The following is a 21,621-nucleotide window of genomic DNA, read 5'->3' as shown; positions in this document are numbered from 1 at the left end:
ATTGGAATTCGGAAGCCCGCTGTCTTCCCATTCGACGTCTGGAATCTGTACACTCTGTAAAACACAAGGAAGGGTGGGAGAGAACTCCATTTAATTTGTCATATTATTGTAGGTTGCTATTTTATAAATGAGGTGAATAAAATCAATGCAATTGTACCATTAAAATGTATCTCTGTCAAGGAACTGTTATGATTCAGGAGTTGGGTGATGGTTACGACCAAGAACCCAGAGCTGGTTAGGAGTCGTGTGCTTTCAGTTCGAAGTGGATGAACGTCCTAGCCATTGTGGAAAGTGTCCAGATCATCCTGCAGCCGTGGAAGGAAGACATAATGGCAACAGAAGAGGTGTGCAACATTTGAAATGTTGAGGTACCCCCTTCAAGGTAGTGAAGCACATCGTAATAAATGCATGTCACAGCTGCCCACAGGTCTCTCCACAGTTGCTCAATCCTTGAATTACAGAGTAATAAGCAAATAGTTAAAATGCCCTTTGAATCTCATTATGTTAAAGATCACAAAAAGCTTGTGTTACTTTTGACTTTAAAAAATATCAGACATTCTAAACTTTTAATAGCAACAAACCTTTGATTGTGAACACTCTTTCCAGATATCAAGCTGCTGCTTCCTGTCCCACGAACCATAAACAAAACCTCGTTTTCCACTCCTTGATCAGCACATACCCTAAAAACAAAGTATGCAATGGATTTGTCTTCTTTTCCTTTCGGCTTGTCCCGTTAGGGGTCGCCACAGCGTGTCATCTTTTTCCATCCAAGCCCATCTCCTGCATCTTCCTCTCTAACCCCAACTGCCCTCATGTCTTCCCTCACCACATCCATAAACCTTCTCTTTGGTCTTCCTCTCGCTCTTTTGCCCGGCAGCTCCATCCTCAGCACCCTTCCACCAATATACTCACTCTCTCGCCTCTGAACATGTCCAAACCATCGAAGTCTGCTCTCTTGAACCTTGTCTCCAAAACATCGAACTTTGGCTGTCCCTCTATAATGTGCTCATTTCTCATCCTATCCAAACCTCTCACTCATCGCGAGAACCTCAACATCTTCATTTCTGCCACCTCCAGTGACTCAAATGATGGCTCAACTTGGCATGATAAATACTTCTTGGGAATTTGAGAATGAGAAGAATAATTCCTACCTGAAATGAAGTGATTGCTACACAGGTGTGTGTATTTGGTTGGGCACCATCCATCACGTTTAATTGCCGAAATCACCGATCTTTTCTGGTCTTTTCAGCTGGTATTCTATAGAATGATCTCTTTGAAGATCTGTCTCGTCTGTTACGACAACCAACAGCACAACAGGTCTCGGGCATTGTGAATATTCTCCTCCGGTTAAATGTCTCCCACAATGTCGAGCAGCTCTGTTTGACCGGCAATATGGCGCAGTGAAAATGGTGACGTCATGTGCACTAGCTCGATTGAGGCTCAAACGCATAGGCTTGAATTGTGTACATTGTTATTTTTGTTTTCTTTGTTTGTAGTTATTCTTCACAAAAATCGGCTACAAAATGCCAGATAGTGGATGTTTTCTGTTTTCGGTGAAACGTATCTACAACCAATGGGGTCAGAACAGGAAGCACTGCAGACGTGGCAAACGCTGACTGGTTGTCACTTTTCCAGCTGGGGAATTTCGATAATAGTTTCCAATTTAGAGATGTTTCGAGGTGAAATCCGCGAATAATTTTGGCATTAAAAGAAACACTGGCATCTACTAACTTTTAATGCGTGCTCCCATTCCTATTTTTTTCGACAAAGTCCTCCTTTACGTAGTTTCGTCACAGCCACCCAATAATGGATTAGATTACGATAAGTGACAGTTACAATACATTTTAACTGATGTGAACTCTTTTGTGATGAGCCAGTGATTATTGAGCCACGCAAGCCCGCACTCCACGATAAGGCGGAGTTCGTGTGGGGGAAAAACTGTGTTGTTTTATGTATTTTTATTTTTATTTTTTTTAATTTTGCTGGGGTCTTAAGGGTGAGTGCATTTTTAGTCCAATTAGTAGTTGTGTTCATCAGTGTTTGAATAATTTTTCATCAATGTTTGATTTTGAGGCAAAAAAACAGGTATGACAGGAAGTGACGTGACAAACCAGGAACTAAATGAGAAGTGTGGGAAAAACGACAACAAATGTGGTCCATAAACAGGCAATGACTTTTAATCGTGATGTGAGGAACAAAACAGAAAGTCAGTCAAAAATCCACTAAGTGTGCCAAATTAACAGTGACATCATAAAGATTCCAAAATTAAGTGTTTACCGACATGATTAGACACCAAGTGATGTCATTTAACAGAAAGTGACCCTCAACCTTAGTGAGCTAAACAATCCAGGAAGTGAAGAGGGAGTGCGGTAAACTTAACGTTATTATGCCAGATCTCAAGGGTTTACTCATCTTGGCTGGTAGGTGAATGTGTACACTTAGAACTGTGTCCTGTTCAGTCAGCAGCCACCCCGTGGTCGTCAAAGATCTGTAAAAGCGGACACACATTTCCATAGCTTAGGCATCGTTGTGCTCACTTCAAGTCATGTCATAACCACTGACAATCAAATGATGATCAAACATGAGCCTCAGTTTGTCAAAAACAACGGGAACAACAGGAAACATTGCTCGAGTGTTAGGTAGGTTAGTCCTATCCCACCCACGCAATAATGTTAGGGTTAAGATAAAGGTCCTTCAGAATGTGTTTCTGCAGAAGAGGAGGTGCGTGTTTTTCTTCTTCGCTCTGATGGACACAGCCACGTGGATAGACAAGTCTTTTTCAGACTTCACACGAATGGAACTCGGACAGCACGGATCGCGTGTTGCAAATTTGGTCGGTTGGAGTCACGACCCGCCTTCCGGGAGGGTTACGGACATCGCTTACAGTCGGACTGGTGAGCCTAGCCCTCGGATAAAGGCACCACACTCAACCGAGGTGAGGTGAGAGGCACTGGACTCACCTAAAGTGAAGTGACAGTTGCTGGACTGGACCCGGATGAGCTGATAGTCACTGGACTCGAGCGAGTCAAGGCGAGACTTTGCGGACTTGAGGAGAGACTCAACCAGCCCGAGTAAATGGAGGAGGGACTTGTTGTACTTGAGCAAGGTAAGGTGTTATCCACCGGACTCGACGGAGGTGAGGAGACTTCTACCGGACTCAGGCGAGGACAGTTGCCATCCTCTGAACTTGACAGAAATAAGTAGATATCTACCGGACTCGACGAAGTTGAGGAGAAAGCCGCCGGACTTGACTGAGGTGCCGTGACATCGACCGGACTTGACTGAGGTGCCGTGACATCCACTGGACTCAATGGAGGTGACCGGAGATCCACTGGACTCGACGGAGGTGCCGTGACATCCACTGGACTCAACGGAGGCAACTGGAGATCCACCAGACTAGGCAGATGTGCGGCAACATCCAAAGGACTTGACAGAGGCGAGGAGACTTCCACCAGACTCAAGCGAGGAAAGTTGCCATCCTCTGAACTCGATGGAATTAAGTAGATATCTACCGGACTCGACGAAGTTGAGGAGAGAGCCACCGGACTTGACTGTGGTGCCGTGAGATCCACCGGACTTGACTGAGGTGCCGTGACATCCACTGGACTCGATGGAGGTGACTGGAGATCCACCGGACTCGGTGGATTTGTGGCAACGTCCACCAGACTCAACGGACGTGAGCGGACTTCCACCGGACTCTGCGGACGTGAGGTGACAGCCATCATGCCTCTCGGTGAACGGTCCTGTGGAGTCAAGGACAAAGCCACTGTGGTCACGGACTGAGGTGAGCGTTCTGAGCCCCACCGTGTTTCTGCGGAGTCAGGGAGAAACGCACTACACTAGTCAACCGAGGCAGGGTGACACTCACTGTGTCTACGTCTGTACGTTTCCGTGGAATCAGTTTGATAGGCTGACCAAATATTGACGTAGGTGAGTTGCGACGCCCCTGTGATGATGTGCCAGGCAGCCCGCCTTGAGCTGAACTCTTCTGTGGAGTCAAGGAGAAAGGAAGTGCAGTCACGGACTGAGGTGAGCGACCTGAGAACCATTGTGTCTCCGCGGAGTCAATGAGAAACACACTACACTCGACAACTGAGTTGAGGCGACACTCACCGTGCCTCGGGCTGGACGTCTCTCTGCTGCCGAGGTCAAAGGCCTTGCATGTATCGACCCAGATGAGGTCAGACCCATCTGAGGTGAGGTCAGACCCATCCAAGCTGAGGTGCCACCCATCTCAGATGACATGAGAGTCATAGCGCCTCTAGGTGAAGGGTTCTGTGGAGTCAACGATAAAAGCACTCAAGTGATCGACTGATGTGAGCGATTCGACCGAGGCGAGGTGACACTCACTGTGTGTTCTGCCGGAATCATCAGCAGTGGAGGAGGCGTGGCTCTGGTTACTGGACTGGTAGAGGACAAATGCACGACACTTGTGACCTGAGGTGAGCTTACATTCACCAGCTGGCTCAGCGCAGTCAAGGCGAAACACACACGATGCATCGACAGCGATGTATTCCAGGCAAAAGGGTTAAGCAGGTTGCGACCCTCTTCGCCTATCGGCGTACGCTTGTGTGGAGTAAATTACAAAGGCACTTAAGTCATCCTTTCAGGTGACGTGAAACCCAGTGTGCCTCGAGGACCTAGAGCCACCTCGAGTCCAGGTGGAGGCTTCTGCGGAGTAAAGGACAAAGGCACCACTCTCGTCACCCGAGGTGAGCTGACATTCACCTTGTCTTCGGCCGGACCGCTCCGCCGAATGTTGGAGCGAGATGGAGGTGAGTCACCACCCTCCGCGCCTGTACGTGGACGCTTCCGTGGAGGCAAGGCAAAAGGCTCACAAGAGGTGCCACCCTCCGCGCCTATCCGTGGATGGTTCTGTGGAGTAAATGACAAAGACATTCGAGTCATCCTTTGCGATGACACCCAGCGTGCCTCGAGGCCAGGGGTCGAGAACCTTCAACCATAAATGGCAAATCTTTTAACCGTAGAGGACCCATGGCGTCACATATGACTCAGTGTAATTAAGGGCCCACTGTATAAACACAACGCACCACAGTTTTTACCCTGAAAGCACGTCTCCCATGTATCCACCTTAGAGTGACGACGGGTGGGGATGCCCCGATTCAAGTTTCCCACCGAGAAGACAAACTGCATCATTTGCGTTGCCTGCCCGACAGAAATGACATGTACAGTATGTTCGTTATGAGGGCTCCGCGAGTCATGTGCAACCATCAAAAGAGCAAGATATGGCTCGCCAGCCATAGGTTCCCGACCCCTGCTCTAGGCGGAGTCTGCTGCGGACTCAAGTAGACAGGCACGACACTGGTCACGCCAGGTGTGCTGACATTCACCTTGTCCTCAGCCGGACGGCTCTGCAGAGTCTCGGAACAACTCGGAGGAGAGGCGCCACCCTCCACGCCTCTCGGTGGACCGTTCCGTGGAGTCTCTGGGGAAGTCATTGCAATCGGCAACTGGTTGGAGGTATCCCTTGTCACTACAATGGGATAAAGTAAATAGCGACTGTCAAATTCCACAGTGGAGGCAGAAATAATCGCATGCCACTTCATTGCGTCTAACATTTGTGATGGATGGCAAAGAGTACACAGGATTTAAATGGTCCACATCAGGGGTCTCAATCTCAATTTACTTCGGGACCGCCGGAGGCAGCATCCGGCTGAGGTTGGTGCACATTCGCTCACGGCCAATTTTAATTAGAAATTAAAACAAAATTAAATCTTCTCAAGCATCTGCTTGAAAAAAAAAAAAGTTAAAGACATAAAGATAAACTAGGAGGTAGTACAGTGGTGCAACTGCTTAGACCGTTGGCCTCACAGTTCTGAAGTCCGGGATTCAAATCCTGGCCCTGCATGTGTGGGGTATGCATGCTGTCCCTGTGCCTGTGTGGGTTTTCTCCGGGCATTCCGGTTTCCTCCCATATCCCCAAAAACATGCATTAATTTGGGACTCTAAATTGACCTTTGGTGTGATTGTGAGTGCGACTGTTGTCTGTCTCCATGTGCCTTGCAATTGCCTGGCAACTAGTTAGAGTGTACCCCACCTCTTGCTCGATGATACCTGGGACTGGCACCAGCACCACCGTAACCCTGATGAGGATAAGCAGCGAGGTAAATGATTGAATGAAAGATGAACATAAACAAAGATGCTTGTGTCAACAAGTTGTGTACAAAACTACTAGTAAAACGCTACATGGCAAAGCTGCAGTAATTTTCACTCGGAAAATATTTCTCTGCTTACATGTGCCCAAGAGCCAAATAACCCCCCCATGATTGGTTAGCTTTGCACATAACACTAAAAGTGGCATTCATGTAAAAGTCGAAGGCTGCACGAACATTAAACTTTCATATTAAGGTGGAGGCCACAAAATTTGACCACGCGGGCCGCAAATGGCCCGCCAGTTTGAAACCACTCGATCAGGGCCCAGCCTGTGTGGAGTTTGCACGTTCTCCCTGTGCCTGCGTGAATTTTCGCTGGCCACTCTGGTTTCCTCCCACATACCAAAAACATGCATTAATTGGAAATTCTAAATTGCCCTTCGGTATGATTATGAGTGCAGCTGTTTCGATGTGCCCTGCAATTGGCTGGCAACCATTTTAGAGCGTATCCTGCTTCCTGCCCGTTGACAGCTGGGATTAGCTCCAGCACTCCCGCGACCCTCGTGAAGAAAAGCGGCAAAGAAAATGGATAGATGGATATATATTTAGTAAGTGTGCTCTCACAACTTTTTAGTCAGGGCTGCTTAATGCGTCAATCGTGAGGCAGTCTTGGTCGATCACGGGACGGCGTGCCAAAAAAAAAACGTCAGTCAATGTTCAATCTAAACTGCGCGCGTGCACTTTGCAGATATTCCACGTTGCGCGCAAAAATAATGCAATGCAAATTTAAAGTATACCATACAGCTATTCAGTTTGTGGCATTTTACAATGTGATTCAATGAGTGATGGATGAGTGGTTGTTACATCCAATGGCACAATTCAGATACGTACTGTAAAAAATAAAAAGAAAACGCCACTGGTTTCTTTTAGGCAGCACGCGGAACTTTGTCTCACAACGACGCTGCTCCGCCACACTTTCTTTTTCCTAGTTTACCTTACGCCCGCCCCCCATCCCCACTCTTAAAGACGTACACTCATAATTCCAAATGTTACAGCACTTACGCAGCCCATCAATGTCCATAACCGCTGCTTTAGTTCGCAACAGTCTGGGCAACGTAGAGAAAAGACGACCTAGACATTCTGCTCATGTTTACTTTCGATATTAATGGCTACTTGGAAAACAAATGCTTTTGTTTTAAGATGCAATGACTGTTGGAGTATGTGAATAATCAAACAAAAAGTGGTTAAACTGGATGAGATTTTCTCTTTTCCGAGTGGGAAAGTTCAGGTCTGAACCCAAAGTAGAAAGTGCAGCATGAGATGGTGTGTAATTTTAAAATTCCACCTTGGCACAGCCTTATCCAGGATGAAAGCACAGACAATATAGTGGACAAAAAGCTAATTCTGCATTTTAAATATACATCTATATTTATATATAGTATAATATATCACATAACATTAATAACATAATATTGGGAGCATCATCTCCCCCCTATATATCAATATATATTTTGTATAAGATATCACATAACATTAATAACATAATATTGGGAGAATCATCAATCACACCCCCCCCCCCCCCCCGCGAGTGGCTGGCTGCTTGAAAAGTATATTTTGGAGTAAAAAAAGTCTGGGCACCCCTGGTTTAGGGCCTAATATGTCCTTCTCAGGATGTGCTCAACACAAAAAAAATAGGCAGGGTTAGGGTAATAACACATTTGAACGACATCCAATATCGAACAAGTGTGCCTTGACAAGCTTTATGCCTCATAAGACCTTCTTAGGACGTGCACAGGAAGAATCAACACTATTACGTAGTTACAAAAGTTTGACAAAAAACACTCAACTGGCCGCAAAGGACTACAGATAATATGTATCAAGGGTGCCGTGACGATATTTGTTGCCTAATAAGTCCCCCAACTGCGTGTTAATATGCTAAAAAATCCACACAGGTTAGGCCAATTAGCTCACGAGCTCACGAATGCACTTCAACATCACAAGACCACTTGTTCCAACGGTTACTCTTTCCTTGTTCAGGATGGCTCGATTAAAAATCAAAATAGGGTTGCTAACCTGCAGCGATGCTGTTTAGCACACGTGGAGATGTCGTCCCTTTCAAAGCAAACTGCCAAGTGACTGTTGAGCAGCTCCTCTTAACTGTCCACCTTGCCCGCCTGCACGCAAAAGCAACGGGAGCTTATTTTCAATCCAAGTTCAAAAAGAACAAATCCTACAATTCCAGTCTTCCATTTTAGTGTCAAACCATCTACCGAGCCATTTTACATTGTAATTCCATGTACACTGTGTTTCATATGAACACACTGTTCCCATTTGCAATCCATTTTATGTATATATATATTTTTTATCATTTGTAAGTGTTAGTAATAAACGTTTCTTAACTAAGAGTCATTTAGACGGTTATTGAATTTAATGTAACACATGAATCTCATGTCAACACTTTTTAATCAGTTAGAAGAAATTTGATCCTTGATTAAAGCCAAGCAAAGCAAAGTATTGATTTTTGTTGCGCATTTAATACACAATGTGGTTTGCATGATAGAAAGTAATTGAAAAGAGATAAATCATTTAAAAGGGGATAAAAACAATTTTATTGACAACAAACAATGAACAGCAATAAAAGGCCATACAGTGCAAAAAATGTGATTACAAACTGGAAATACTCAAAATTACTCTTCTATATGTGTTCTAACTGTACTACTTGATATATGAAAACTTTATTGAAAAAAATAAATCATATTTAAACACAGTGCCCTGTGACTGACTGGTGACCAGTTCAGGGTGTAGTTTGCCTTTCGCCCAAAGCTAGCTCGGATAGGCTCTGGCTCTCCCGTGACCCTTGTGAGGATAAGCGGCTTGGATAATGGATGAATGGATTTTGAAACACTTTGAAACATCAAATCCAATCCATCACACTCTGCCTGCACCAAATTCAGGCCTGTGTACCAGTACACCATCAGCGACTGCTACTTTTTAATGAGTTTCCTCCCAACTTTTCATGATTTATACACACATTTAATAACTCTTATAATATTTTGAAAAATATACTATTCAGTTTTGTGTTCTCTATAGCTCAGACCAAATACAAGTTAGCGGGTTATTGTAGCATTTGGGGATTTTAGGCCAAAGTTGCAATAAGAGACTTTAAAAATAACTTTAAATCAGAATATGTTATGAAGATGAAAGTAGCAACATCGGAAAGCTAACGCACATCCACATCTGCTGACATTTTTTTTCAGTATATTCAGGCATTTTTAAATGAAATACACATGCAGGCTTTCTAAAAGTTCAAACAAGTCAAATTGCTCAATGACAACTTGTGCTAGCATCCAAAGACGTACAAACGTAGAAGACAATGAAATGCCTCTTTTGAAAAACAAGGTGTAATAAAAGCAAGCACATCACAAAATAGTTCAACCAGTTTGTCAGATTAAACAGCGCAAGAGCAGAAGAGCTACATTGCAGCGAATAGGTTAGTTTGACCGGAACAGCTTGTTTGCAGCGGAAGAGCTTCATATCTGCGGAAGAGTTTGGTTACAGTGCAAGAGCTTCATTGCAGCAGAAGAGCTTGTTTGCAGCGGAAGAGGGTTGTTGCATTGTTGGCCAAGTTTGTAGTTTTATTCATCAGTGTTTGAAAATTTCATCTTCTTAGCAAGGAAGTTAAGTGTTTTTGGCGATGGCCAGGCAAAATACCTCAGTTTGACAATGAGTGACATCATAATCCAGGAATCAAACGGGAAGTTTGGTAGTGACGATAGCAAGGGTGTCAACTAGACAGGAATTAACATGGACACGGAGTGAAGAAAAGGAGATAAGTTTTATGTGGCTGTGGATGTCTAAACTTACAACTGTCCCTTTGATTCAACAGCTTCGCAGCATCCTCAGCGAGTCAAAGATCTGCAAAAGCTGACACATAATCGTCATATGTCCAAAACAACGAGAACAACACAGGAAACATTGCAACAGAGTGAAAGGAAGACAAATTCATATGTACAATAAAAACTCCAATGTGAAGTAATGTTATGATGGCATATATTTTGGATATTAATTGAAAAAAAAATGAAAAGAAAGAAAGTTTTTCAAATCCAAGCAAAATCTGGGTATGTGCCAGCTTTCACAACCAAACCCGGAAGAAACATCCTTGAGCCCGCCCCTGATGTCGCCGGTGCTTAGCATTACAGACCATTCGTTCTAGCTAAGCCAAGATGCTGACGTGTTGTGCGACAAAACTGAGAAAACGCACCCAAATTTGTCCTCCTTTCACCTCCCGTGGGGTCAACCTGACAGGATAAACCTGTGCCTGTCACAGTTGAGGCTCGTTGATCAGCTGGGAAAATTTGCACGCATCGAACCAGTACTAGTTATTAGCCGCCTAGCTGCAGCCTCGTGGCGGTACTATATAAGCAACAACATACACGCTGGCGCAGCTGTAAAGCGTTGGCCTCACAGTTAGGAGGACCCGGGTTCAATCCCCGACCTCCCTGTGTGGAGTTTGCATATTATCCCTGTGTCTGCTTGGGTGTATCCTGTCTCCTGCCCATTGACAGCTGGGATAGGCTCCAGCACTCCGGTGACCCTTGTGAGGATAAGCGGCTCAGAAAATGGATGGATGAATGGGGGTTTCAGGTGGGTGCACTTTTGTGTCCAGTTAGTATTTCTTTTAATCAATGTATAGGTTTTTCATCATTTTAACGCTTTTTAATTTAAATCCTTTAATGTTCTGGGAGGCAATGTAATGCTCTTCGACTTATCCAAGTAGACAGAAGAAGGCTGCATGTCTTCTCAAGGTTAACAAAGGATACTTCCACCTCATCCCAGTACTTCCTGGTGTGAAACGGTAGGTATTCGAGTGTGTGCCTAATGTCATCCTGGAGAAAAACTTGCGGTTCTCTGCTGGGAAGCCCTGCTATAAGCACTCTTCCACAGCAAAGCGCTTCTAGAGTGGTGGCTCCTGTCAGCCGTCCAGGCGGTGTGGAGTCTTTCATGTGGTCCCACGGGAGTTGATGGTTGCGCTTATATATGTCCCCCACCAGGACCTTTATGAGCACGTTCCCGATTACCGCCGGCTAAGCCTCAAGCACTTGGCAAAGCGGCCAGGTCCACAGGTTGTGGGTCTTCTGGGGGTGATCTCGCCTCCAATTCTCCAGTGGCGGCGGGGGGTCCTTCACACTGGCCGAATTGTACGGCCCCGGTCTGAGAAAAACCCCCTTTCACGCGTCAGGCTGTAGAAGGCAATCGAGCTGGTTCCGAGGCTGATGCTGAGATTAATGTCATCAGGTGAGAGTGGGTGGCCTAAGAAGAGCTCTTTCCCCCTTTTGGAGAACACCTGACGCAGATCCCGGTGCACGTCCATCTACCTTACTTCCAGATTAGTCTGGAAATTCACCGCCTCGTGCATTCCCAGGTAGGTGAAGAAAGCTCCCCTTATCTCCACCACACGCTGCCTGCACCAAAGCCAGAAGAGGAGGTGTGTATTCTTCTTCTTGGCCATGTGGATCGAAACGCTTCTCAACAGCTCTTGGTTGGCTATTTTAGTCAGGTCGAAAGGGTCTACGTCCTGCTGGCCGAATTTACACACAAAAGTGACGGCTTTGACATCTGCCCTGGTGTTGGCCTTTTTCATTTCCTCGCCCAAGAGCGTCAGGACAAAGGCCAGGTTCCTTGACCTGCAGTCGCACGTCTTCATCTTCTGGATGGCGGGCCGGCTTAAGTCCTCCTTAGGCAGGTTTCCCACCAACTCCTTGAACTCCCCAACCACGTCATTGAGCACCCACCAGGCAACGGTACGGCAAAAGTGCGCCAACGACAAATTGCCATCAGGCTACTTGATGTTCGTCGGCAGGATCATCACAGTGAGGACGTAGCCGTCGTTCATGTGTGACAGCATGTGTCCCGGGCAATTTTTCAGTGCCACAAGTCCATCGTTTGAGCACCAGTGGAGTGGCACGTGCTTGTTCAGGAAGTTGTACTGGTTCTTTAAACAGCCTCCGATGATGTATGTCAGATGCAGTCGGTGTATCCCGTAACAGAGTCCCACTAACCTCTCCATTTGAATTAGAACACCGTCACCATCGTAACCGATATCCATATGCTGGTCTAGGTCGGAGACCTGCATCGCATGGACCAGCACATGCCTGCCTTTAGGAAGTCCAGTGTCTCAGTAAAAGATTTGAATTTTGACAGCAGGGATTGTGTGTTGCTAATCCCGAGGACACTAACTTTGTTGGGTGGTTACAAGGGCTTGACCGGTCGCTTCCAGTCGGACTGTTGAGCAGCGTCTCGGCTAAAGGCACTGGACTCACCAGAGGTGAGGTAACAGGTTCGTGGACACAACTAAGGCGAGGTGAGAGGCACTGGACTCGAATGAGGTGAAGTGAGAGCCACTGGACTCACTTGAAGTGAGGTGACAGATGGTGGACTCGACTCAGGTGAGGTGATAGGCACTGGACTCAAATGAGGTGAAATGAGAGCCACTAGACTTACCTGAGGTGAGGTGACAGATGGTGGACTTGACTCAGGTGAGGAGACAGCTGCTGCACTTGAACAAGATGAGGTGAGAGTCACTGGACTCCCCTGAGGTGAGGTGATAGTTTAGTGGACTAAGGTGACAGGTGAGGTGACAGATGGTGGACTCGACTCAGGTGAGGTGAAAGGCACTGGACTCAAATGAGGTGAGGTGAGACCCACTAGACTCACCTGAGGTGAGGTGACAGCTGCTGGACTCAAAATAGGTGAGGGGAGAGGCACTGGACTCGACTCAGATGAGGTGAGAGTCACAGGACTTTACAGGGGTGAGGTGGGAGTCAGTAAACTCGAGCGAATTGAGGCAAAACCCGCCAGAGTCGACGGACGTGAGTCGAGATCCATTGAACTCAGTGGTGAATAGTTCCAATGGATCCGACTCAGATGAAATGACAGTAATAGCAGATGGAGTCGACGGATGTGAGGCGTTAGGCGACTTTTGTGAGCTCACATCCGACCTTGCTGCGGTGACAGCCAATGGACTCAACGGAGGTGAGCTCACATCCATTGTCTCGATCGGGGGACGGTCCTGCGGAGTCAAGGAGAAAGTCACTCCACTCATTAAGTTAGATGAGTTGAGAGTCATCATATTCAGTCATCATGCACATGTACAGTTACGCGGAGTTAAGGAGAAACACAAGACACTCCTCGACTGAGGTGAGGCGACACTCACCGTGTCTCGGACTGGACGTCGATGTGCATTCAAGCTCGAAGGCGCCCCGCATATTGAGCGAGATGTGGTAAGAGAAATCCGAGGCAAGGCGACACCCGGTGAGTTGAGACCCATCCGAGATGACGTCACGGTCATCCTTCCTCTAGGTCAGGGGTGTCAAACTAATTTTTGTCGCAGGCCACATTGTAGTTACAATTTCCCTCAGAGGCTCGTTATGGTGAAACCATAGAAATCCTGAATCGCTTCATCATATTTACACATGAAATTTATGAACTAGTTCTGGAATCAGAAATTAAGCGTAATGGGTTTTTCAACCATTGTTCATGTTTGGTAATACAAAAATGCTGATAATATTTCAACATTATCATTTATGACGATTTGAAATATTGGGACAAATTTTCAGAAGAATCACAGATTTCGACACTGATGATTTGCCTTCGCGGGCCACATAAAATGATGCGGTGGGCCGGATCTGGCCCCCGGGCCTCAAGTTTGACACCAGTGCTCAAGGCGAACCCTTAGGTCAGGAGTCAAGGAGAAAGGCACTGGCATTAGCCACTGAGGTGATTAATGTGATCGGATGTGTTGACACTCACTGTGTGTTCAGCCGGAAGCCTCAGAGTTAAGGTTGCATGCACTCGACGTATGGACCGAGCTGAAGTGTGGATCATCGCGGTTCTCACCAAACTTTTCTTAGGAGTCTAGGACAAAGGCAAACCAGTCATTGCTTTGGGGAGAGCGTGCCTCTATTTGGATGTTTCTGTGGAGTCGAGGATATATCCACTGGACTCATCGCCTGAGGTGAACTAACAGTCGCAGTTTCTTCTCCAGACGGCTCAACGTAGGCGAGAAACTTACCTGACGCATCAACTGAGGTGAGACGGTCTGAACCAACCCGCTGATCGTCATACTGCTGTGCAGATTAAGGGATAAAACCACTCCAGTCATCAACTGTGGTGAGGTCACATCCAGAGTGGCTCGAGGTGGTCGCTTCTGATGAGTAAAGGAACAATCCACTATATCTGTTCCCTGAGGTGATCTTACAATCACCTCGCCTCCGGCCGGCTGGCTTTGCAGAGTCTGCGAGCAAGTGGGAGGTGAGTTTGTAGCTTTTGGTTATTGGCAAAAATTGATCACATTTTCCCGAATTCGCCGGAAATACCCGAGGACACAGAGTGAAATCCCGAGAAGGGACGCGAGATAAGAATGAGACATAAACATGGCTGGAGTTCGACTCCAACGTGAGAACGACAAGGAATTCTCAGATAATTTGAGCAATGAACATTATTCTGAAGGATCCCATGAAGAAGGCGAAGAATACGAGATTTATAAAGGCGTTAAATCAATTTGAGCCAGTTGGACAGAACACATGTTCAAATGCAGACGAAATAGCTGGTGATGAAGGTGCCGAGCCTGCAGTCAGACCCAGGGAGGAGGCCATGCTTTGTGTTGGACACACTGGTAAGCATTTGTGAAGTTTTTATTTTTTTTTTTTTTTACTCAACCATAAACTGATAAATAGAAATGGCTTCGCTATCCTGAATGAATATATGAAGTTTTCAGTCTTGTTTTAAAATAATGCAAATGCCGTGTTTTAGTCTAAGTATGTATATTTTCACAAACAAGGATTTTAATGAACGAAATCCGCTTAGGAAGTTGTCACGTTAATTTGAGCGCAGTAGCTGGTCTTGCTTCACTTACTTCCACCATACATATAATTTGACGTGGTAAACTGATGCCATAACCAGACAGTACCCAGAGCTGTCCATCCCTATTTTAGTCACATTTTTCCCAAGATGTCATGAGCAAAACCACTAAACTTTAGACTGAAAGCCATAAACTGGTATCTTGTGATTTTGTTTAGGCACTAAATGGTTAAAATTGAAATGTAAATGGGGTGGATGGTTCTGTGTACAGGATAATATGGTTCTTTGAGCTGTCGAAGTGATGCATACCCATGGAAAAACAGAAGAAAGTTTGTTTCCATAAGAGTCAACATATTCACCAGAAAATGGCATATTATCCAGACCATCTGCTGCAGTGCATGACTGAGCACCCGGGATTTATTGCCAGCTGTCTGAACCCATGGGTAATTGAGGTTGCCCATCTCTAATTCAGGCAACAGTATCAGGAGGAACTGGATTTTCCACAACACCAGTAAGAGCTATTTTAAAAAGGATTAATATTAATATTTTTCCTAATCAGCCCAGCTTTTTGCCATTCACACTCAAATTTTTCAAAATAAAGAATTATTTTCATTGTTATTGTTCCTCCTAAGAACACTATAATTTTACCGCCAACTGCAGAATAATTTTTTTTATCACAACCTCTAATTTAAAACAAGCGGCAGATTCGGAGTCAACTAAGGTGGTGTGAGTAGCCATTTGCAGAATTTAATAATACAGACTGCAGTTTAATGCTTAAACAACTTTATTGTGCCCATTCTGAAAGAACTCCACAACCGTAGGGAGCAAACTTTGTAGATCACAATGAGGTAGACTTTGCAAACTGTAAAAAGCAGCTGGGCAAAAGAACTGGAGAACAAGGAACAACAGTCCTCGGCACAGAAATTATGCAACTATGTCCAATCGCAACAGGGGGGCAAACAAGGTTTACAAAGTGTGAAATCTGGCAGGACAAATTAAAAGTGGTCAGAAAAAAAGGGGACAAGGATCAGGAAAAGAGATCAGGAAATAAAAAGGTTTTCTCCAAAACTGCCTCCAGGTAGAATTCTGTTCAAATTTTTCATGTCATGACTTGAAACCGCTGTGTGTACAAATTAGTTAAAAAAAACTGTAAAAGTCTAAAATGCAATTGGTTAAATGAAGCCCAACATTCAACTCCCGAAGTAAGAAACACCAGTTAGCTTGCACTGGAAAAACATCAACTGGGGGAAGGGCAGGGAGGGAAAAACTACAAATTTAAAGGCACTGTATGGCATTTGCCAATGAATGGCAATGACACTTGCATGACTGCTCGTCACCATGCAACATGTAAACGTGCCAACTGTGAACAGCAAAAACAGAGCAAGTGCAAAAAGCGAACATTTCCTAGTGATCTAACCCCAGTGCCCGGTGGAGTACCCTGCCCCTCACGCCGACGGCCGTCTGAGACGTGCTCTCCTCTGCTCTGCAGCTGATCCCCGAGAGGACGTTTGCTGGAGGCCTCCGAGCCGGAGTCCCTGTTCTATTTCTTGCGCATGAGGGGCTGGTGGTTGCCCAGGACATCCATGGAATGGTCCCCGTGCCAGCACGAGCGACAGTAGTATTTTAAGCACGCCTGGGTTTAAATAGAAGACGCTTTTTTTTAAAAAAATGACCACTAAAAGCTTCATAGTGGCACAAAAACAATATACTGTTATTTTGCCTGAATGCTGACCTGGTCTCTGCAGAAGAAAGGACCATCTTGGCAAAGGCAAACTTGACACATGGAGTCTTCGAGGTAAGGGTCAATCTGGACCTGACGAGAACGAGGCAGACACAGTTTTGATTTGACTTCTGGTCCATTCAGACAAGTGCAGACCGTTTTGGGGTACCTTCTTTGTAAACGTGGGGCTTTTGATCTCCACAAAGGCTGCGCACACCGCTTTCAGGTAACTTTGCTGATTGCTAAAAGTCACGCGTCCAGAGCCTACACAGCACACAACGCCACCATTTTATTTTGCACCAAACCGACAAAAGACTTTTGCCAATTCCAATTCCTGTTACTGTAAACGCCCATCAACAGATGCGTAATTTGAGCTGTCATGAGTCAAGCACCGGATCCTTTTTTGCTCAAAGTTTTGAGATCAGGATGAACATTTGTTTACAATAACTGACAATGAAAAAAAAAGTCAGATGATTAACTTCTTTCATCTTCTTTGATCAACTAGGCCCTCAAAGGCAACTAAGCCCAAACACACAAACAGAATAAATTGATAGGGGAAGCATCATCAACAACTTTGTCATGACACTTTCAGGACTTTTTCACTCATGTATTTTTTCACAAGTTAGCTTGATAAGGGTCAGTGCAACTTGTGTGAATCAAGTCCAAACTTACTCTATTGGGTACGGTTTATCAGATTCGACGGTACATTGACCTCCACAGACATGCATATTCTGAGACCCAGTAAATGGGCTCAGAATCTTACATTCAGCTGCATGAGGGAACCACAGACACGCTTGAGGGTTGTGGGATAGAGAATCCATACTAAGCAACGTATGGCTGACAGGAAGTAAAAGGAAGGAAGAAAATCTGGTTTGTGCAGTCTTACCGATGGGATATTTGTGTTTGTCTGTGTAAATGGCCACATGTACGACTCCTCCAAACAGGTCATTCATAATCCTGGCCAGCGCTTTGGCGTTGAGCATCCTGTGCAGTGCGCCCACAAAAACAGTCTTGCTGGCCTCCAAATGATGAGCAGAGCAGCACACATAGCTGTTGTCCGAAATGACCCAGGGAATAACCTGTACCTGGAGCCACACAAGAACACTTGGCAGTCATTTGGATTTTTTGAAGGCTACAAACCTTTTTACAGGAGACCACAATTTCTAAGTTTTCAAAAAAGCGCCCAAATGGCAACATTGGAAATCAGGGCACGGACTGCCCGTTCAAAACAGTTTAAGGACAAATGTTACTCAACATAAAATTGCAAGGAATTTAGCAATTTCATCATCCACAGTCCACATCATCATCAAAAGGTTCACAGACTCTGGAGAAATCACAGCATACAGTATAAGCAAGGCCAAACATCAACGCTGGTTGGCCGTGACCTTTGATCCCTCAAGAAGCACTGCATCAAAAAGAGACTTCAACGTGTAAAAGGACATCACCAGATGGCGTCAGGAACACTTTAGAAAACCAATGTCAGTAAATACAATTCGTAAGTGCAACTTTGACAAAGAAAAGAAAAAGCCATTCATCAAAAACACCCAGAAATGCCACCCAGCTTCTCTGGGCCCTCTGGGCTCATCTGAGATCGAATGATTCTCAGTGGAAAAGTGTGTTGTGGTCAAACGAGTCTAGATGTGAAACTGTTTTTGGAAAATTTGGATGTCATGTCCTCTGGGCCAAAGAGGAAAAGAATTATCCGGACCGCTACGGACGCAAAGTTAAAAAGTCAGCATCTGATGATGATGATGATGATGGGGCTGTGTTAGTGCCAATGGCATGTGAAGGCACCCTTCATGCTGAAACGTAAATAGAGCTCGTGCACGTGACGTCACCATTTTCACGGCGCCATATTGCTGGTCAAAAAGAGCTGTCGAGCACTCGACAGTGTGGGGGACATTGAACCAGAATATTCACAATGCCTGAGACTTGTTGTGCTGTTGGTTGTTGAAACAGACGAGACAGACATTCAACGAGGTCATTCTATGGAAAACCAGCTGAAAACACAAGAAAAGATCGATGGATTTCTGCAATTAAACATGATGGATGGTGCCCAACCAAATAGGTAGCGATCACTTCCCTTCAGGTAGGAATTATTCTTCTCAATCTCAAATTCCCAACAAGTATTTATAATCCCAAATTGGCTCATTTGAGAACAATGCATTTAAAAAAAAAAAAAAACAACAACAACAGGGAGTCGTCTCCAACGTATACAAAGCGTGTTGCGGCCACACGTTAAACTTCAGTAAACCTCTCCCTGACAGACTTTTTTTTTTTTAATATGCATTGTTCTCAAATGAGTCCGATGCGTATTTAAAAAAAGAAAATAAACCGTCGGTCACACAGAGGTTTACCGAAGTTCAAAATGTGGCCGGAACCCGCTTCCGTGTATGGGGCTGAAGCCTATCCCAGCGGTTTATTTTCTTTTTTTAAATATGCATTGGACTCATTAGAGAACAATGCATATTTTAAAAAAAAAATTCTGTCATGGATAAGTTTACCGAAGTTTAACGTGTGGCCGCAACACGCTTAGTGTACAGAGGAGCCGACTTGCTGTCATTTTTTTTTTCCCATCATTGTCAATGAATGCAAGTTTGTGTAAAACCAGGGGTCATTTATTGAAATATTGGTATTTGTATTGAAAAAAATCTGAGTGGGTACATCACTATGTGGGATTTATTCTTGATTGAGAAGAGATCCGCCAACGAAGTATTTGTATGCGCCGAGACTTTTCTATGCTTTCAAACTCTTCCATGTAAATCTCAACAAGTTATTCACCGGATACATGTGTAGCTCCAGTTGTCCAAGACAAGCGGAAGTGAATTAATAGTCCAATTTCTTATTGGCGAAAACATCGACTTCAGCATTAAATATGGGTCCTCTATGTCAAGTGTCTCTCATTTTTCCATGTACCTTTGTTTTTTATCACTTTTTAAATGTTTCACAGTATCGGACAAAACTCTGGGCGTCGTGATATAAGACGTATTTTCGCATCGTCTCCAACCGACTTAGCATTGAAGAATGGTTTGTTTGACCAACACTTCCGGCCAGTGACGTGATTTGATGACGTGGGTGTAAGAGCTCACTACATGTTTTGGGGAAACATGCTGCCATTCAAGCAACGCCTTTTTCATGGACTCATGTGCTTATTTCAGCAAGACAAGGCCAAACCACATTCACAACAGCCTTGCTCCATAGAAAATGAGTGCAATTATTGTCAATTGGCAAAAGTACAGTATCAAGTCAACCCGCAACAAACCATGGGAACAGTTTACATGACAAAGTCGGAGTCACATAATATTCACTTTTCAATGTCTGTCGTACTGCATCAAATTTGATTTTTAGCCCACCCAATTCATTTCCCTGATCCCCAATTTTTTTTAAAATAAATAGATAAATAAAGTTTGTACTCACATCTTTGCCATGCATTCGGCCACTGCACAATTTGAAGTAGTACTCCCGACTAAAGTCTGGGTGAAACGGGTCCTGATAGCAGGTATGGAGCAAGGCCCGCACAGATTGTTCGTACTCAAAAACCAGGTAGACTTTGCCTACACAGACAGTAAACCTTTACTATGAGTCAATGCAAAAAGACCATGTGGAACTTATACGGTGAACATCACAAGGGAAACACATTCAAGAAAACTTCTACATTGAAATTTGGACTTTGCTGGTAAACAAATTAAAAATAAAAAGTTCTGCATCTTTCATGCGATAGAGATCGTGTGCGTGACGTCACTGTTTATGACACCATATTGCGGGTCAAACAAAGCTGCTTGGCACTGCGGGTGTCACTGAACCGGAGCAGATTTTTCACAATGCCCGAGACCTGTTGTGCTGTTGGTCGTCACAATAGAGGAGACAGTTCTTCAAATAGATCATTCTATGAAATACCAGCTGAAAAGACCAGAAAATGCCGATGGATTTCCGCAATTAAACGTGATGGCTGGTGCCCAATGAAATACACACACCTGTGTCGCGATCGTTTCATTTCAGGTAGGAATGGACCTTTCAGACCTGTCAATCACTCGTACAATAATAGCCAATCAGATAGCTGCATTGTCTTAACCCCTGGCTTGACCTGCCTCTCTTGTCAATCATGTTCCACAAGCTATGCTGGTTATCGGCCGCGAGCGCTTGGAATAGTTGACGTTCCGAACAAAATGGTCCTCAGATGCGCTTGGGGAACGTGGGATTCTGATGAAAGATATCCTGCTAGGTTACAATGGGTCGAGTTGATTCATTTCCCAAAGCCTAAAAAACAGTTGACCAAGTGTCTACAATGCCTTAAGGCTCGCGGAAGAGCACACGTACAACTCAACACAAGGCTGTATGTTCGAAGGTAAGGGAGAAGTATCTTCTCCAAGTTTGATTTCATGATTGTCAGTGCTTTATCCATTGCAGGAGAGCAACTTTCACTTTGTTAGTGTATCACTGACCTGCTGAATGAAATGTGTAATGTTTCATGCCAAAGAGTCGGGTTAGTGATACTAAATGCGGGATGTCATGCAAGAGAAATGCCTCGTTGCCTATTTGTATCGCATCGGATTTTTAAGATAGAGTACTGGGTTCCATTACGAGCCAAGTCAAATGAATACACCCAGTCACTTATAAAGACTACAATGACATTACTCGTGATCTTTCCAAGTAAAACGTACTCATCCTGCTTCACATGTGCAGTAAGATTCCACTATTTTATCCTGTTGGATTTCAATATGAAGTTTGTGAGGCGTCAAACCTTTTTGCATCGATCGGCAACGTTTCGCTGTAACTCTGACATTGCATCCTGCTCCGTCCAAAATCTTAATTCCGTGTACATATCCTTGCGTGAAATAGTTGAGACCTCTCTGTAGAACCCTCTTGGACGGGTCTGGCGAATTTGGCAAAAAACATACTGCAATGTTGCCAGGAATACTTGTTAAGAGA

At 44.8% G+C, this 21,621-nt stretch overlaps 2 protein-coding genes and 1 long non-coding RNA gene across 8 annotated transcripts in view; 1 reads left to right on the top strand and 2 right to left on the bottom strand.

Moving 5' to 3' along the window:
• Positions 1 to 21,621, top strand: part of LOC133494396 (uncharacterized) — a 322,682-nt gene that overhangs the window by 123,877 nt on the left and 177,184 nt on the right. The window lies entirely within an intron of this gene.
• Positions 2,162 to 10,328, bottom strand: LOC133494591 (mucin-17-like). Of its 4 annotated transcripts, XM_061808570.1 has the most exons (10): positions 9,978 to 10,328; positions 8,187 to 8,287; positions 6,059 to 6,104; positions 5,352 to 5,494; positions 4,651 to 4,875; positions 4,351 to 4,566; positions 4,114 to 4,275; positions 3,869 to 3,988; positions 2,961 to 3,743; positions 2,162 to 2,488 (listed from the first exon to the last, which is right to left on the bottom strand). In XM_061808570.1, the coding sequence occupies exons 4-9, from the start codon at positions 5,457 to 5,459 to the stop codon at positions 2,961 to 2,963; spliced, it is 1,614 nt and encodes a 537-aa protein (XP_061664554.1). In that variant the 5' UTR covers positions 5,460 to 5,494; positions 6,059 to 6,104; positions 8,187 to 8,287; positions 9,978 to 10,328; the 3' UTR covers positions 2,162 to 2,488. The 4 variants fall into 4 exon arrangements, with proteins under 4 accessions (XP_061664554.1, XP_061664555.1, XP_061664552.1 ...); XM_061808571.1 differs by lacking the exon at positions 6,059 to 6,104 and having other exon boundaries at positions 9,978 to 10,033; XM_061808568.1 differs by lacking the exon at positions 9,978 to 10,328 and having other exon boundaries at positions 8,187 to 8,403.
• LOC133494844 (cytoplasmic polyadenylation element-binding protein 1-like) lies at positions 15,745 to 21,612 on the bottom strand. The gene is made up of 5 exons (XM_061809047.1): positions 20,110 to 21,612; positions 17,579 to 17,777; positions 16,862 to 16,956; positions 16,705 to 16,785; positions 15,745 to 16,605 (listed from the first exon to the last, which is right to left on the bottom strand). Exons 1-5 carry the CDS (start codon positions 20,122 to 20,124, stop codon positions 16,513 to 16,515), a joined length of 483 nt encoding a protein of 160 aa, XP_061665031.1. The 5' UTR covers positions 20,125 to 21,612; the 3' UTR covers positions 15,745 to 16,512.

Source organism: Syngnathoides biaculeatus, chromosome 21 (assembly GCF_019802595.1).
Source record: "Syngnathoides biaculeatus isolate LvHL_M chromosome 21, ASM1980259v1, whole genome shotgun sequence".
Lineage (NCBI taxonomy): Eukaryota > Metazoa > Chordata > Actinopteri > Syngnathiformes > Syngnathidae > Syngnathoides > Syngnathoides biaculeatus.
The sequence above is the reverse complement of the archived record's forward strand: the minus strand, read 5'-3'. Positions and strand labels throughout refer to the sequence as shown.

Excerpts from the sequence above, each read along its gene's own strand:
- LOC133494591 (XM_061808570.1), bottom strand. The coding sequence starts at position 5,459 with ATGACTTCCCCAGAGACTCCACGGAACGGTCCACCGAGAGGCGTGGAG. Across the intron at positions 4,567-4,650 it reads AGCCTCCACCTGGACTCGAG|CGTACGCCGATAGGCGAAGA; the intron begins GTGGCTCTAGGT and ends ACTCCACACAAG. Across the intron at positions 4,276-4,350 it reads TGATTCCGGCAGAACACACA|AACCCTTCACCTAGAGGCGC; the intron begins GTGAGTGTCACC and ends TTGACTCCACAG.
- LOC133494844 (XM_061809047.1), bottom strand. Across the intron at positions 16,786-16,861 it reads GCCCCACGTTTACAAAGAAG|GTCCAGATTGACCCTTACCT; the intron begins GTACCCCAAAAC and ends CGTTCTCGTCAG. Across the intron at positions 16,606-16,704 it reads CTTTCTTCTGCAGAGACCAG|GCGTGCTTAAAATACTACTG; the intron begins GTCAGCATTCAG and ends ATTTAAACCCAG.